At 37.8% G+C, this 17,650-nt stretch overlaps 1 protein-coding gene across 15 annotated transcripts in view; it reads right to left on the bottom strand.

Moving 5' to 3' along the window:
• The window catches only part of LRRC36 (leucine rich repeat containing 36), an 87,874-nt gene that overhangs the window by 69,446 nt on the left and 778 nt on the right, over window positions 1-17,650 (bottom strand). For 13 of the 15 annotated variants that reach the window (XR_009491150.1, XR_009491148.1, XR_009491147.1 and 10 more), the window contains exons 2-4: window positions 6,985-7,112; window positions 3,499-3,691; window positions 2,627-2,723 (exon numbers count right to left, since the gene is read on the bottom strand). Coding sequence is in view for 11 of the 15 variants with exons in the window: in XM_059876638.1 (XP_059732621.1) it covers window positions 2,627-2,723; window positions 3,499-3,691; window positions 6,985-7,112 (418 nt within the window). In the remaining 4 variants the exon portion in view is untranslated. The remainder of the gene's footprint in view (window positions 1-2,626; window positions 2,724-3,498; window positions 3,692-6,984; window positions 7,113-17,650) is intronic. The other 2 variants (XM_059876640.1, XM_059876642.1) reach the window with 1 other exon arrangement.

The following is a 17,650-nucleotide window of genomic DNA, read 5'->3' as shown; positions in this document are numbered from 1 at the left end:
TTAGGTCTGGATGACTCAGGGAGTATTATTTTATATTATAAAATAAAAGTGTTTTATTTTGAATTAAAAACTTCATAGGACACAGAAAGGATGGTTCTTCTACCAAGAATTACAATGGAGACAACCATAACCATTAGTTTGAAAAAGAAATAAGAAAGGCAAGTGTTTGCACTTGATTGATGTAGTACGGTAAGACTGGTATGTACAGATTGGGAAATACATTAAGTACAAACAGCCTAAACAATGAGCCAAGCACTTTACTCTCATCATTTCATTTAATCATAAAAGCTCTCCCATTAATCTATAATCACCATTTTATAGGTTGGGGGACTTGGGACTCAGAAAGGCTTAAAAGAAAAGTCCTTCACCCAAGGTTGGAGAGCTTACAGAGTACTAATGTTAATTCTGGACACTTGAGCAACATTTTACTTCTGGTTTTGCAATCACTATAAGGTAACTAAACAGAAATATAGTGGTGATAATTGTTTGCCTCACTAGGAAGTTTATTCAGTTATACATTAACTCACCTCTGGATTTCTGTAGTAAACAAGGTACTCCAATGCATTTAAAATAGGAATTAATTTACAAAGTACATATACAAATAATTTTTAAGAAATATTCCATTTCTTTCTAGGGTGAATTTTAGTCTATGTAAATTAACCTCATTAACCTCAGGGCTTCCCAGGTGGCCCAGTGGTAAAGAATCCACCTGCAAGGAAGGAGACCTGGGTTCAATCCCTGGGTCAGGAAGATTCCCTGGAGAAGGAAATGGCAACCCACCCCAGTATTCTTGCTTGGGAAATCCCATGGGCAGAGTAGCCTAGCAGACTACAGTTCATGGGGTCACAAAAGAGTCAGACTTAGCTAATATACAACAACAACAAATTAAACGACTTTAAAAATATAGGGAATTTATGGGCTTCCATGGTGGCTCAGTAGTAAAGAATCCACCTGACAATGCAGAAGCCACAGGTTTGACCCCTAATCCAGAAAGATCTCACATGTCAAAGAGCAACTAAGCCCATGCACCACAACTATTGAGCCTGTGCTCTAGAGCCACAGCTACTAAATTCCTCGTGTGTGGAGTCCATGCTGTGCAACAAGAGAAGCCATCTTAATGAGAAGCCTGCACACTACAGCTAGAGTAGCCCTTGCTTGCTGCAACTAGAGAAAAGTCCGAGCAGCAATGAAGACTAAGCATAGCCAAAAATAAACAAATATTTTTTTAAATAGGGAACTTAAAAAAATAGAGAAATAAGGCTGCTCTCTGAGGGTTACATTACAAAACATATAATGGATGAGAACAGAGACAGGCAGAGTCACCAGAAAAGAGCAGGATCCCAGGCCAACAGGCATGGACTTCACTTAATCATCATTCAGCAAACTATTTCTCAGCACCGCTCATGGGCCAGACATTGTTCTAGGCGCTAGGGATACTACAGTAAACAAGACAAGCAAGGTCTTTGTTCTCATGGAGCTTATATTCTAGTGGAGGGGAAAGATAATAAAGAAGTAAACAAAAAACATTCTGAGGAAGAATATTTAGTGTTGTGTGGACATTTTCATAGCTTATCAAGTTAAAAATGGTATGTATAGGAAGCAAACTGCTATAAAATAAATATATTTATTATTTTATTATTAATATATTTATATATTGATTGTATGATATATAAGGTCCTATGTTGTTATAATATATAAACATGCACAGACAAAATACACACACACACATACATATACCTAAAACTAAGAAGATATTTACCATAATATAATTAGTGTTTCTTTTTGGATAGTGTGATTATAAGTGGCTAACATTGTTTTTTTCTCTACTTTCCATATTCTCACAATAAATACATTCTTTCTATCATCAGAAAAAAAGTACTAATAATACATCTACATATGTGTATAGGTACACAGATGTCTGAAAGGATGTATACCAAACATTACTAGTAGTTAACTTAGTAGCAAAATATAGGGTGATTCTGACTTTTTCTCCTGCACTTCTGTGTTATTTAAATTGTTTATCATAAACTTCTATTTTTCAAAAATAATAAAACAACTTTTTTAAAAAAGCATGAATTTGGGGGTAGAAGATATGGTATCTTATTTGGACAGAATTTTAGTAATAAAAAATGGAAAAAATCTACCATTCAGATACTTTGGAGGTTAAAGGGCCATTTACTTTTGGTTTTGTACAAAAATGCTTCTCTTATCATTCTTTAACAAATTTATCTCTAATGATCCTACCCATGGTAATGTATGTAATCCTCCTAATTCAATAGGAAAAGACCATGTACTAATTTATAACTCTACCAAGAAAGGGCTGACAAACATTTATGGGAATAAGTAATCCCATAAAATCCCTATCTATAAACTCTGAACAATAACTTTAGAGAATGTACAATTATATCCAAAGAAGACACAGTGGTTCAAGAAAGCAGAAATGTTCCACTGATGGCCAGATTCTCACCCCAGATAAATCTGAAAATTCTGCATAGATACTTTGATTTCTAATCTGAGGGTTCTTACAACTTGTAGAGATTTCTGCTGGATAATGAAGAAAGTTAAGCAGGAATTCACTACTCTCTGTCCAGAACCAAACTAAAAAAATTTTTGGTAAAAATCTTACCTTTTTTCCACCTCTAAAAGAAAATTTTCACTGTTGCCCAACTGACTAAAATGCAGCTTGGCAGCTTTTCTCTCACTTTCTCGTACAGCTCGGTCATCTGGAGGCAAAAACCGTGGTCTGAGCATATTTCTTTTTTGGAGTAAACAGTAGTGGGTCAGAAAAGCATTTTCACAGAGTAAAAACTAAAGATCAGTCTCATCTTTTGTTTGAGACGGGTCACAGAATAATGCTATTATGTTGTCACTGGAGTAAGTAGTAACTCAGGGAGACTACAGGGACACCATAGCAACAACTGTCACCTAAGTGTAACTATCACTACAAGAAAGTACAGTTTGGGCAGCAAACAATCCAAATGGCCTAATCTTAAAGGCTGAAAGTCACAACATTTCTAAAAGACTTTACTTAGCTTCCCTATAACTTTCCCAGGAGCATGTAACATAGAAGTTTATATCAATGAGAATAAAATTATAAAGAAATACAGACTAACTTATTTGAAGGAATATTTATTGTTCCTCGCTAACTAAGCCTCAAAAAGTTGCTATGTTCATTTTCTACTGCTAATGTAGTTACAAAGTTGGGGCACCTGAAAAAATAAATGTCAACCTGGAAACTTTTTGTTGGGGAGGAAGTGGTGGTGAAACCATCAACTGAAGAAAACTAAAGCTGGAAGTAACTGATAAAATCATAGATTGTCATTCAATAAACAATAAAAGGACTCGTCATACATCCTGCCAACACAAACGTTACATAAATATTGACTAATAAACAAATATATCCTGTCAGTACACACTCTGGGCCAACATCCAAAAAGTTAGGAGGTAGCTGGTTTAAAGTAAGATTTGGGGACAAAGAACAAGGGAGGAGGGTCTCACCCAGTTTCTCCAGAGTTTGTAGCATATAGACAGCAAAGAGCCTATAATCTGTATCTTTCCTGACAACAGGATTGAGTCTCAAATCTAGTTCTTTGAGGAAGGGTAAAGGCTGTAGGCGGGACACCTCCACTAATGAAGGAATGTTGTTATAATATAAATTCAGGTCTTGGAGTGAACATAAATACTGGATGCCCTGCAAGGAAAAGACCACATTATGAAAGTGCACGTTGGGAAGGATTAGGAATCTCACAGATAAAGGTAGAAATATAAATATTATTTTTCATCCTTAAACAATTACCCGAGTCACCCATGACAAAGGCAGGGTTGAAATTCCCATTTAGTTGCCTGAGAATAAGAATGCTGCAGCCCATGGGCACTGGGTGTGCTATACATTAAATAATTCACTGATATCATACATTTCCTCCTTTATAAGCTCTGACATCCAAATATCTGCAGTCAGTTCTATACTTCTGTTGCCTCTCATCACTTTCCCAATCTAATCCTTCCTGGTAGTAGCCAACCCAAGTCACTTTTGCACTTCTCTCACCCTTGCTACAACCACTCGCCTGACCCCAAAAGCCCTCAAGAGGGAGGGAGGCAAAAGAGAGATGGTTCTAAGGAAAGGGTATGGAAAAAAATTAAGTGTGTATGTATTTTGTTGTTGTTCTGTCACTAAGTCGTGTCTGACTCATTGTGATCCTATGGACTGCAGCGCGCCAGGCTCCTCTGTGCTTCACTATCTCCCAGACTTTGCTCAGATTCATATCCATTGAGTTGGTGATGCTATCTAACCATCTCATCCTCTGCTGCCCCCTTCTCCTTTTGCCTTCAATCCTTCCCAGCATCAGGGTCTTTTCCAATGAGTCGGCTCATCACATCAGGTGGCCAAAGTATTCCATGTATATGTTCTTCTATTAATATCTCAAGACCTCACTTTTAGGATAAAAGGACTACATGGCAAAACCAAACAATTCGATCTCCAAATCTTCCCTCCTGGACCAATCTGGAGCCCTCTTTTTCCCCTTCAGAGTTACTGCCACCACACAAGCTCCCCATCCTTCAATCAGTCAGCTCCTCTTGGTAGAAATGCTCTTCCTTCTTCTGTTCTCTCTCTGTGGACTTAGCAACCCCACCCCCTCCACTTCTCTAGCAACAGTGCAATCAGAACTGGTACACTTGAGAGGAAAAGCCACAGTTTTTCTCCTTTACTAAAACCTACTATTGAAACTAATTGCTTAATTTTCATGTATTTAGCTAGTTAGGTGCTTTGGCCCAACACTAAATTTCAGGACAATATTTCAAAACATGTACATATATGTATAGTCACATACTTTTAATATTAAAAATGCTTACCATAAAAGGAACTCTGTCATTGAGAGTTATTTCAGAAAGGTAAAATTATTTTCCATCACCTATTTATAAAATAATGTTTATCTTCTTTTCTCATTTAAAATTAACCTTTTTTAATTGCAGGAAGTTTAGAAAACTCAAGGTATATTCAAAACATTTCTGAATTGAACCCTGCCTACAGTTCAACGCATTTCTTTCTGGCTATTTTCAGTTCCATTAACTTCTACATTGTGAAAGGATCAATGGTTAGGAATATTTATCAATGCTTTTGGCGTCACTCTCAGGGTAGCACACCATTAGGGCTGTCTTTAAATGTATATAATATCCCAGCTCAAGTAATCTTTTAATGTCTCAGTATAACAGTCAAGGAAACGATTCCAATCCTCCTCTCACGTTTCCCCATTGGCATAAATTCATGTATTCTCAATGCTACACTAGAAATAAACACAAAACATTTTCCCCTTGAAAAAATTAAGCAAAATGATCAGAGCTGCTAGAGATGAATACCTGCAGATAAATCACAGAAGTAAAAAAAAAAAATCTAGAAAACTGGCATTTACTAAGTGCTTTCTATATGCCAAACACTACCAGGAATCTTATGTATGTAATTTTTGATTAGTTGTGCTAATTGATTAATCTTCACAACAGTTTTTCAGGCAATTTACAGAAGTAGAAAGAAAAAGGGTGCAAAAGCAAATGACAGCAATGTTCATTCAATCTTTTTAGTCTGAAAATACAAACAGATAAAAATACATATGAGAAGAGGAGGCCTAAATAACTCTGTATTAATACTTTCTGATATAGGTGAGCCAGATACAAAGGGCTGTTATCGAAGATTCTTAAGACCTAGTTTAACTTGGAATTTCTGCTCTTAGAACCCTACTTGGAAATTTGATCTAGCTTAGATTTCTTCTTTCAGGGCCCTTAGTTTTAGATCTTGAGATTGGGTCTGATTTGTGTTGTTGAACAAATTTCCCCTAAGAAATGCAAAACTGGCAGAATAATCCAGATTAGTAACCAATCTTGGACAGCATCGGTAAGTCTTTCACCTTCAGTCTTGCAAAGAAGGGTTTTATCAAGAGAGACTTGTAGCTGGGCAAAAAGGGAATAGTGGAAGAAATACTATTTGGGGGTCTACGCAAAGAAAAGAAATTTTCCATTTCTGTGTGTGAGGGTGTTTATGTTTGCAGAGCTCTTGCTTTGTTTGCTAATCCTCACACTTTCTGCTTAAGCATCTACTTTCCTGAACTGTCCTCTGCTCCACCAGCTCCTGGCCTGGAAGTTTTTCTTTGTTTTCAAGACCATCTTTTTCTCCCCCTCCTGGAAAAAAATCACAATAGCAATCTAGGCCAGTGTTTCTCCATATATGTTCCATGCATCAACATCATCAGAATCCCTTGGGAATGTCCTGGACCCACTGCATATTAACTCAGACTCTCAGAATAGGGACTAAGACTCTACATTTTAATTAATATTTTATTTATTTATTATTTTTTATTATTTATTTTGCCATGTCACACAGCTTGTGGGATCTTAAACATGAATCCTAATCACTAGACTGCCATACAATCTCTAAGAATCTGTACTTTTAACAGTGTTCCTCATAATTTTTTAACACACATGAAGAATCATTGGAGAAGGCAATGGCACCCCACTCCAGTACTCTTGCCTGGAAAGTCCCATGGATGGAGGAGCCTGGTGGGCTGCAGTCCATGGGGTCGCTGGAGTCGGACACGACTGAGTGACTTCACTTTCACTTTTCACTTTCATGCATTGGAGAGGGAAATGGCAACCCACTCCAGTGTTCTTGCCTGGAGAATCCCAGGGACAGGGGAGCCTGGGGGGCTGCCGTCTATGGGGTCGCACAGAGTCGGACACTACTGAAGCGACTTAGCAGCAGCAAGAATCATAACTATTGCCCTAGGCAGTGACAGTTTTCTTTCAGTATAAAAGAAATTTTTCCCCACTATCTTATAATTTAAAATGTCAAACGTAAAGCAAAATTGAAAGAATTTTATGGTGAATAACAAAATTTAGTTTGGAAACATTTAAAAGGATATTCCCCAAGCTGATATTCTTTTATTTTTTCCCATCAAAAAAACAGAAAACTGTCTGGTCATAAAACACAGAACTTACCTTCAGGCTAGTGATCAAATTTCTTGATAAATCTAAGGATCGGAGACTTTTAAAATTTCTAAAGGCATCACCGATGGAATGGATTTTTCCAGCATAAGATCCCTGCAATGAAAGAGACTCCACCAGTTCTGAAAAGAGATCATCAGTAGATATATTATGATCTCTGCTTGGAAAAAGAGCAGAGTCATTGAAAAACAGGCCTTCCTTTCTCCCATATCTCATCTGTGAAAGGTCCTACATTTAAGGCTCATAAAAAGAACAGATCTTCCTTTTAAAATTAGCAATATGGTCTAATGCAGTGACATCAAGACTTGGTTTTACAGAAACCTTGAGTTTCTTTAATTACCCTGAATGATGTAGTAAAAATCTCCCAAAGTTCTCAAAACAAACAACAAATTCAGCAATCCCACTGCTAGGATTTAGCCCAAAAATAGTACAGCATTTTGCCAGGACATATGATATAGACCAGAAGGATGTCAATTTCAGGAAAGTTTCAGGATAGTGAAACAAAGAAAGAGAGGGAAGGAGGGAGGGAAGAAGAAAGGGAGAGAAGGAGAAAGGAAAAGGAGAAAAAGAAAACCGTCAAAGGGCTCATCAGTAGAAGAGCAGAACAAGATGGTCTAAGCAGCAGTGCATTGAACAATGTACTAGATCTGTGACCTTGTAAAAGTCACTTAACTTCTCTGTGCATCCATTTCCTCATGTGAAAAATGGAGATTACAACATTACTTACCTCATAAGATGTTGTAAGGATTTAATGACTATATGTATTGTGTATATACAAATATATAGTTATTGCTGTTGTTTAGTCTCTAAGTCATGTTCCACTCTTTGCGACCCCATGGACTGTAGCCCACCAGGCTTTTCTGTCCATGGGATTTCTTAGGCAAGAATACTGTTACGGGTTGCCATTTCCTTCTCCAGGGAATCTTCCCAACCCAGGGATTGAATCCGCATCTCCTTCATTGGCAGGTGAGTTCTTTACTGCTGAGCCACCAGGAAAACCCATAAACATATACACATATATGTGTGTGTGTTTTGTGTGTGTGTGTGTGTGTGTGAGAGAGAGAGAGAGAGAATACAAAACTTAGAATAGTGTCTGACATATGGTGCTATATACATGCTAATTATTATTATATAGTCATTTAAAACAATGAGGTAGATTTGTAGATGTTTATAGGGAAAGATCTCAAAGACACTAAGGAAAAAGTGTGACTTTGTGTCTGTATATGTATGACTGTGTTTTAAAGAATGTATGTGTGTGTGTACTTATGTGTGTGTATATATATATACATACATCAGATCAGATCAGATCAGTCGCTCAGTCATGTCCGACTCTTTGCGACCCCATGAATCGCAGCACGCCAGGCCTCCCTGTCCATCACCAACTCCTGGAGTTCACTCAGACTCACGTCCATTGAGTCAGTGATACCATCCAGCCATCTGATCCTCTGTCGTCCCCTTCTCCTCCTGCCCCCAATCCCTCCCAGCATCAGAGTCTTTTCCAATGAGTCAACTCTTCGCATGAGGTGGCCAAAGTACTGGAGTTTCAGCTTTAGCATCATTCCTTCCAAAGAAATCCCAGGGCTGATCTCCTTCAGAATGGACTGGTTGGATCTCCTTGCAGTCCAAGGGACTCTCAAGAGTCTTCTCCAACACCAGAGTTCAAAAGCATCAATTCTTTCGCACTCAGCCTTCTTCACAGTCCAACTCTCATATCCATACATGACCACAGGAAAAACCATAGCCTTGACTAGACGAACCTTGGTTGGCAAAGTAATGTCTCTGCTTTTGAATATGCTATCTAGGTTAGTCATAACTTTCCTTCCAAGGAGTAAGCGTCTTTTAATTTCATGGCTGCAGTCATCATCTGTAGTGATTTTGGAGCCCAGAAAAATAAAGTCTGACACTGTTTCCACTGTTTCCCCATCTATTTCCCATGAAGTGATGGGACCGGATGTCAAACTAGACTTCTGACAGCACTGAAAAGAGGAGAATCTCAAAAGCAAGACAATAGGAACTCACTGGTAAGTGTGGTGGGCCAAAATGAGAACAGGAACAAAAACTGGAAGAAGGTTCTGCAGAATCCCATTTGCAGGTGACTGCCAAGGAACTGCACCGAAATAAGTTCTTAAGGTACTGGAGCAGTCTAGGCCCTATAAACTATTAAAAACATGAAACAAGATCCTTTTCAAGACAGATTCATCCCTGAAAGAAATAACTGGAACAGAATTCACAATGAATGGAATACAGACAATGGGTTCAAAAGAAAGAGAAGGTTTAGATATAAGTCCAGGAGGGAAGCAGAGACTGCAGATCTCAGGAAGCTTAAAGCCCTATTTTTAGTTCTTCATGAACACAACAGAAGAGGGAGCTCCAAACCCTGAAACTAGAAAAGTTATTCTGGCCCAGCCAAAAGTATAGAAAACTTAACGCACTTTAACAAAGAGACACAGAAAAGGTTTATAGTCAAATTGTATATGAGGTTTTTAAAACAAAAAAGAACAAAAAACAGAATAGCATCCCTAAAGAATGAAAGCACTCCAAAAAGATACATCCACAAAACAAATGAAACTTTTAACTTAGTATTTCAAAACAAATTTCAAAAGCTAAAAGATGTCATAACAAAGTGTAGCAGTTCTCAAAACATCGTCCCTAGATCCCTGGAGGTCCCTGAGACATGTACAGGGGTCCACAAAATCAAAACTATTTTTAAAAATTATTTTCATAATAATATTAAAATATTAACAACTCTTTTTACTATGCTGATATTTACACATATGGTATAAAAGCAAAAACTACTGAGGCCTTAGAATGACTTAAGGCAGTGGCATCAAACTTTAGTCTTAGTCATAATATTGTATTCTTCACCATTATATGCATGCAGTTAAAAAAAGAGCCACGTTTTCTTAAGAATGCCCTTGAAAAAGCAGTAAAAATGGTTAATTTTAGTAAATCTTGACCCTTGAGTATGTCTTTTTTATATAGTGTTCCTAAATGGGAGGTATGCATGAAGTATTTCTGCTGCATACTGAAGTATGGTGGATGCCTAGCAAGAAAACACTTGTGTGGGTTTCAAGATGCCAGCTTAACTAGCCATTTTTTGGCGGGGAGGTAACTATTGTTACTATAAAATTCTGACATACTTGAATGGCTGTGAGACATTTTCTTAAAAATAAAGTGAGACCATCACTTCAGTCAAAACAAGTAATAACTGTTGTCAATTATTAACATATAAGCTTCCAAGCCGAAATTAGAATTTTGATAAACTTGTATTTGCCACCATAAACTTGACAGATTCCAAAACCTAAAGCTCTCTCTAGTGAAATTTGTGATGATATTAACAAATATGATTTTTTAATGTTATATAATGAAATTTGTCAATATTTAGAAGATCTACATAAGTCAGTGAGTTAATATCTTTCAAATGATGGATGCATCATGTTGATGTACCAATGGATTTTAATGTAACAGAGTACAAAAAGTTCAACAATATGGTTTTAGATTTCAGATACAACTAACCTTTAAGAAACTACCACTTGCTCAGTTTTCATGTCATAGCAAAGAAGGAAATATGCACTGAAGGAAATATGCAAAGAAGGAAATTCACTGAAAATGCTATTTTAATACTTCTTCCTTCCGGGAGGGCTTCCCTGGTGGTCCAGTGGTTAAGAATCCATCTTGCAATGCAGGAGACACCAATTGGATCCCTAGTCTGAAAGATACCACATGGCACAGGGCAACTAAAGCTGTGCACCACAACAACTGAGCCTGTGCTTTGGAGCCCACCAATTATGACTACTGAGTCTGTGCAGCAACTACTGAAGCCTGTGCACTCTAGAGCTTGTGCTCCACAAGAGAAGCCACTGCAATGAGAAACCCGCAAACTGCAACTGAAGAGTAGCCTCCATTCTCTGCAAGTAGAGAAAGCCTGTGCGCATTAGTGAAGAGCTGACATACCCTAAATAAATATTCCCCTTTTCCAACTATATATCTATATAAGGCATGACTTCATATATATATATATATATTTCAAACAACATATTTAACACAGAAGAAGATATGAGAATATGGTTGTCTTCAATTAAGACATTAAAAAGACATTATATATGTTAACATGTAATGGGTATGTTATGGTTATCTTTTAATGAATTACAAATAAATATTTTAAAATTTTCTGTTTCAACATCAAATATGGTAAATATAAATAGATATAATAATCCACATTAACCAAAGCTCTTTGCATAATATTTAAGTAAGAGTGTAATGGAATCCTGATACCAAAAATTTTGAGAATTGTTAAAAAATGTAAATTAGACTGAGTGGCTTATAAACAACAATTATTTCTCACAGTCTGGCGACTGGAAGTCCAAGTTCAGGGTGTTGGCATGACCAGGTTCTGGTGAAAGCCTTCTTCCAGGTTCCAGACTGCCTACTTCTCCAGTGTCCTCACACAGTGGAAGAGGGCAAGGGAACATTCTCTTTGATCTCCATTATAAAATCATTAATCTCTTTTATGAGGGCTTCCCTGGTGGCTCAGATGGTAAAGAATCGGCCCACAATGCAGGAGACCTGGGTTCAATTCCTGCGTCAGGATGATCCCTTGGAGATGGGAATTGCAACCCACTCCATTATTCTTGCCTGGAAAATTCCATGGACCTGGTGGGTTACAGTCCATGGAGTTGCAAAGAGTTGGACACAACCGAGCGACTAACACTTTCCTTCACTTTCAAGACCTAATCACCTCCCAGAGGCCACATCTCTTACTACCATCATATTAGGCATTAGAATTTCAACATATGAATAGTTTGGGGGGAGACACAAATATTCAGACTAGAGCATGCGGGCAACAGGAACTCTCATTCACTGCTAGTGAAATGCAAAGGAATAGCCACTTTAAAAGATAGTTTGGCAGTTTTTTACAAAGCTAAAGATGGCATGCTGCAGTGCTACAGTCCATGGTGTCACAGAGTCAGACATGACTGAGTGACAACTGAACTGAAACATGGCTTTTACTCTAAGATCTAGCAATTATAGCCCCTTGGTATTTACTCAAGTAAGTTGAAAGTTTATGTCCCCACAGAAACCTGAATGTAAATGTTTATGGCAGCTTTATTCATAATTGCCACAACTCAGAAGCAACCAAGATATCCTTCAATAAGTAAATGAATAAACAAAACTATGGTACATTCATATAGTGGAATATTACCCAGCAATAAAATCACCTATGGACCAAGCCATGGAGCACCCTTAAATACACATTACTAAATGAAAGAAGTCAGGTTGAAAACATTCTGCATAATATTCTGAAAAAGGTAACACTAAAAATAGCAATGATATACAGTATGATGACTAGTTACTAATACTGCATTGCATATTTGAAAGTTGCTAAGAGTAGATCTTAAAAAGTTGTCATTCTAAGAAAAGAAAATTTTGTTACTATGTAAAATGATAAATGTTACATAGACTTATTGGTATGATCATTTTGCAATGTATACAAACATCATCCATTATGTTGTACACCTGAAACTAAGTTAATATTATATGTCAATTATACATCAGTTAAAAGATTTTTTTTTAAAGAATCAGTGGTTCCCAGGGAATATATACTGTATGATTACAACTACATGACATTCTGAAAAAGGCAACAGGATAAAGGTCAGTGGTTTCCAGAGGTTCACTGGTGGGGGAGGGATGAACAGGTAGAACACTGAGGATTCTTAGGGCAGTGAAACTGTTATTTTGATACTGTAATGGTGTACACATGACTATATATTTGTCAAAGCACACGGAACTGTACAACACAAAGAGTGAATCCTAATGTAAACTATAGATCTTAGTTAATAATAATGTATAATTATTGGTTCAACAACCATAACAAATATACTGCATGAATGCAAGATATTATTAATAGGAAAACTGGAAGGGGATATAAGGAAGGTGTGATGAAGGAAGAATATATGGAAACTCTGTACTTTCTGCTCAATTTTTCTGTAAACCTAAAACTGCTTTAAAAATTAAAGTCTATTAATAATAAATAATTTTTAAAAGAAATCAAGTACACTTTGTGCTAAAATATGGATGAACTTTAATAATAACATGCTCAGTGAAAGAAGCCAGACACAAAAGGCCACATATTCTATGATTCCATTTATATGAAATATCTAGAACAAACAAATCTATGGAGACAGAAAGCAGATTTCTGGTTGCCTGGGACCACTTATTGTGAGGAGCTGGAAATAAGGACTGACTGCCTAAAGAATATGAGGTCTCCTTTTACGCTCTGGAACTAGACAGTGGTGATGGTTATACAATGCACTAAGTGATACTGAAATGCATACTTTAAATTTTACAGGATGTGAATTATATCTCAAAAAAAAGGAAAAAAAATCCCAACTTTGAGGGCACCATATTGGTAGCTCTGTAGTATGCAATGACCTAATACACTGAGAATCTTTTTCAGTTCAGTTCAGTTCACTCACTCAGTCGTGTCCGACTCTTTGCGACCCCATGAATCGCAGCACGCCAGGCCTCCCTTTCCATCACCAACTCCCGGAGTTCACTCAGACTCACGTCCATTGAGTCAGTGATACCATTCAGCCATCTCATCCTCTGTCATCCCCTTCTCCTCCTGCCCCCAATCCCTCCCAGCATCAGAGTCTTTTCCAATGAGTAAACTCTTCGCATGAAGTGGCCAAAGTACTGGAGTTTCAGCTTCAGCATCATTCCTTCCAAAGAACACCCAGGGATGATCTCCTTTAGGATGGACTGGTTGGATCTCCTTGCAGTCCAAGGGACTCTCAGGAGTCTTCTCCAACACCACAGTTCAAAAGCATCAATTCTTTGGCACTCAGCCTTCTTCACAGTCCAACTCTCACATCAATATATGACCACAGGAAAAACCATAGCCTTGACTAGACGGACCTTTGTTGGCAAAGTAATGTCTCTGCTTTTCAATATGCTATCTAGGTTGGTCATAACTTTTCTTCCAAGGAGTAAGCGTCTTGTTACCATGGGCCAAAAGCTAAGGTCAGTTATGATTTCATTCACTGCCCTGGCTGCATTTCACATGCCTTTCACTGTATTCTATTTCAAAAAGCAGATGTTTTAACATTTTTAAAGGGAACTAGAATTATCAATCAAATGATAAACTGCCACTGGGACAGATGTTCTTTGATGATTCATATGAAGTACAGGTCTTGGGCGTTCCTGGTGGCTCAGATAGTAAAGAATCCACCTGCAATTCAGGAGACCTGGGTTCTATCCCTGGGTCAGGAAGATTCCCTGGAGAAGGGAATGGCTACCCACTCCAGTATTCTTGCCTGGAGAATTCCAAGGACAGAGGAGCCTGGTGGGCTACAGTCACAAAGAGTCAAACATGACTTACCGACTAACACACACAGTTAAGAGATTATGCACTCAGTTTCAACAGTTATAGAGTGAAGACAAATAGACTGTAGAACAAATCAAACATTGAAAGTTATAGATCTCAAGAACAACAGAACGATCTTCCAATTTTACTTCATGGGCTATAATAACTCCACTGGGCAAAAACATGTTTTATTGATGGAAACAAGTAATCCCTTTATAGAAAACCATTTATATAGTTCACTTACAAACTGAATTAATAATAAAGCTTATTTATAATAATGATGAAACAGTTTCAAGTAAATAAATAAAAAGGCCTCGGAAATCTACATGAAAGATCTCCCACTACTAAATTCAGGACAAATTCAGCATCAATTATAATAACTGCAAGGGACTGGAACACACCAAAATATTTAAATCCATAAGTTTATAATTATATTAAGAAAACAATGCTACAACTAGTGAAGCCCACATACCTAGAGCCCAAGCTCCACAACAAAAGAAGCCACCATAATGAGAAGCCCATGCACTGCAACTAGAGAATAGCCCCTGCTTGCTGCAACTAGAAAAACCCAGCGCACAGCAACGAAGATCCAGCAGAGTCAAAAATAAAAGAAAGAAATTACTGTTAAATATTTTTAGGTTTTATATGTGATTTTTAAAATAGTTCTAATCTTTTGAAGATAAATACTAAAATATTCATGGGCTAAGTCATATGACTAGGACTTGTTTCAAACTAGACAGTGCACAGAGCTTTCCTGGTGGTCTAGTGGTTGAGAATCCACCTGCCAATGCAGGGGACACAGATTCCATCCCTGCTCCTGGAAGAGCCCACATGCCTCATGGCAACTAAACCCATGTGCCACAACTACTGAAGCCTGTGCTCCTAGAGCCCATGCTCTGCAATAAGAGAAGCCACCACAATCAGGAGCCCTTGCATCACAACTAAAGAGTAACCTACACTTTCTGCAACTACAGAAAGCCCATGAGCAGCATCAAAGACTCAACACAGTAAAAAATAAATAAATAAATCTTAAAAAAAAATAGTTCAGGGGACTGAGGGTAGATAGATGATAGGCAGGGTATAGATGAAAGAAGATTGGCCATGAACTGATGATAACTATTGATATTAGGTTGATTGCAATTCACTATTCTGTCATCTCTACTCTTGGATATATTTGTGAATTGCCATAATAAAAAATTATAAAGTAAGTACAAATGCTCATCTATGTAGAGAATATGTAGAGAGAGCTATCCAAAATATTAGAAACAGTGATCACTGTCAGGAAGGAAAACTGGGGCAGGGCCAAGGAGGGGGGTAGGGGCTCAAGACTTACTTTTCATACTACAGTTATTATAGTATGCATATAATAAGTTAATTAATGGAATTATTTTTAGGAACCAAAAAGTATATAATTGCATATTTTATCTTCCTTCCTAGTAATTATCATTAGCCTGCAAATATGCTCTAGGATATCATGTCTTTAAAAACTTGTTCTTAATTCCACTTCATATCCTCTAGCTAATATTCCACTTATGCATTATCCTTTATAGCCAAATTTCTCAGCAAAAGTTTTTATCTTCTCTATTTCTTTTCCCTCACATATTATTCCCTTTTCATCCCAACACGGCCTGGCTTGCTTCCTCCCTACTCTTCCCTAGTTAGTTACCAATGAGTTCCATGTTGCCAAATCTAACAGACACTTCTCTGCCTTAGGTTGCTCAGACTGTCAATAGCATTTGACACTTCTGACCACTCCCTCCTTGAAACAGTGGTTGTGGTTTAGTCGCTAACTCCTGTCCAACTGTTGTGATCCCATAGACTGCAGCCCACAGACTCCTCTGGTGGTTTAGTTGCTAAGTCTTGAAACGCCATAGACTGTAGCCCGCTAGGCTCCTCTGTCCATGGGATTTTCCAGGCAAGAATACTGGAGTGGGTTGCCATTTTCTTCTCCAGGGGACCTTCCAGACCCAGGGATCGAACCCGGGTCTCCTGGGCTGCAGGCAGTCTCCTGCATTGCAGGTGGATCCCTTACTGACTGAGCCACCAGGGAATTACTTGATACAGTGAAAGTTAAAGTGAAGTCGTTCAGTTGTGTCCGACTCTTTGTGACCCCGTGGACTATAGCCTACCAGGCTCCTCCGACCATGGGATTCTCCAGGCAAGAGTACTGGAGTGGGTTGCCATTTACCCTTTATTAAATTCCAAAACATCACTTTCCTTCTCCCCTATTTAAGCTTTAAACATTGAAATGCCCTAGGGCTGAGTCTTAAGCCTTCTATTGTCTATCTACATTATCCAGCTCCATGGCTTTAAACACCATTTATGGGACTTCCCTGGCAGTCCACTGGTTAGGACTCCATGTTCTCACAGCCCCAGGCCTGGATTCATTCCCTGATTGGAGAACTAATATTGCACAAGCCAAGTGGCAGCCAAAAGAAAGAAAGAAAAAAGATATCTATGTTTTATTGGTAGTAAAAAAGCAAATTGCCAAATCATATTGATATATATGCTCTATCCCTTAAAAAAAAAAAAGGAATATGTTTGTAAAAGCAGTGGAAAAGTATAGAAGGAGGGAGAGGGAAGAATATTTTTTTACTTTAGAGACTTTTGTATTGTTTGAATTGTCAGAATGAGCAAAATTAATTTTGTTATTCACATATAATAAAAACAAGCAAAGAAGCGCCCCCCCCAAAAAATACTGCCACATATTATTCTAGCTGGATAATGGAAGGCATATGCGCCCCCCCAATCAAATTGAATAAATTTTTTAAAACAAAGGAGAGGAAGAAAGAAAGAAAGGTACACCAGTATGTCAAGCCAATGAAGCTTTTCAAATTAGGGAAGCACAAAGTGGTTTGGAAAAGAAAAACCTGAAATACCTACATCAATCTATTGATATGCACACCAAACCATCATGTAGTATTTGTTACCAGCGTATACTAATTTCAATACATTTTAAATAAATTTAAATAAAATAAAACCAAATTATTGCATATTCCCCCAATAAAAAGTACTAGAGAAAGCAAGAAAGGCAACTTTTTGTTGTGGTTAGAGGACAGGCTCTGGAATCAGAGTCTGGATTAATAAACCATCGCTGGATTACTTAGGGCTGTGCGACTTGGGGCATGAGTCTAAACCTAATTTTCCTCAACTGTTAAAAAAAAGGGGGGGTTCAAAATAGAATCAGGAACGCTGATAACTTTTCCAACATTTCTATTCCATAAAAACTTAAAAAAGCAAGCTGAGTGACTCAGACCCCAGGTCAAAGGTGGGGTCAGAGGTCACTCCGCCAGG

Source organism: Bos taurus, chromosome 18 (genome assembly GCF_002263795.3).
Source record: "Bos taurus isolate L1 Dominette 01449 registration number 42190680 breed Hereford chromosome 18, ARS-UCD2.0, whole genome shotgun sequence".
Classification (NCBI taxonomy): Eukaryota; Metazoa; Chordata; class Mammalia; order Artiodactyla; family Bovidae; genus Bos; species Bos taurus.
The sequence above is the reverse complement of the archived record's forward strand: the minus strand, read 5'-3'. Positions and strand labels throughout refer to the sequence as shown.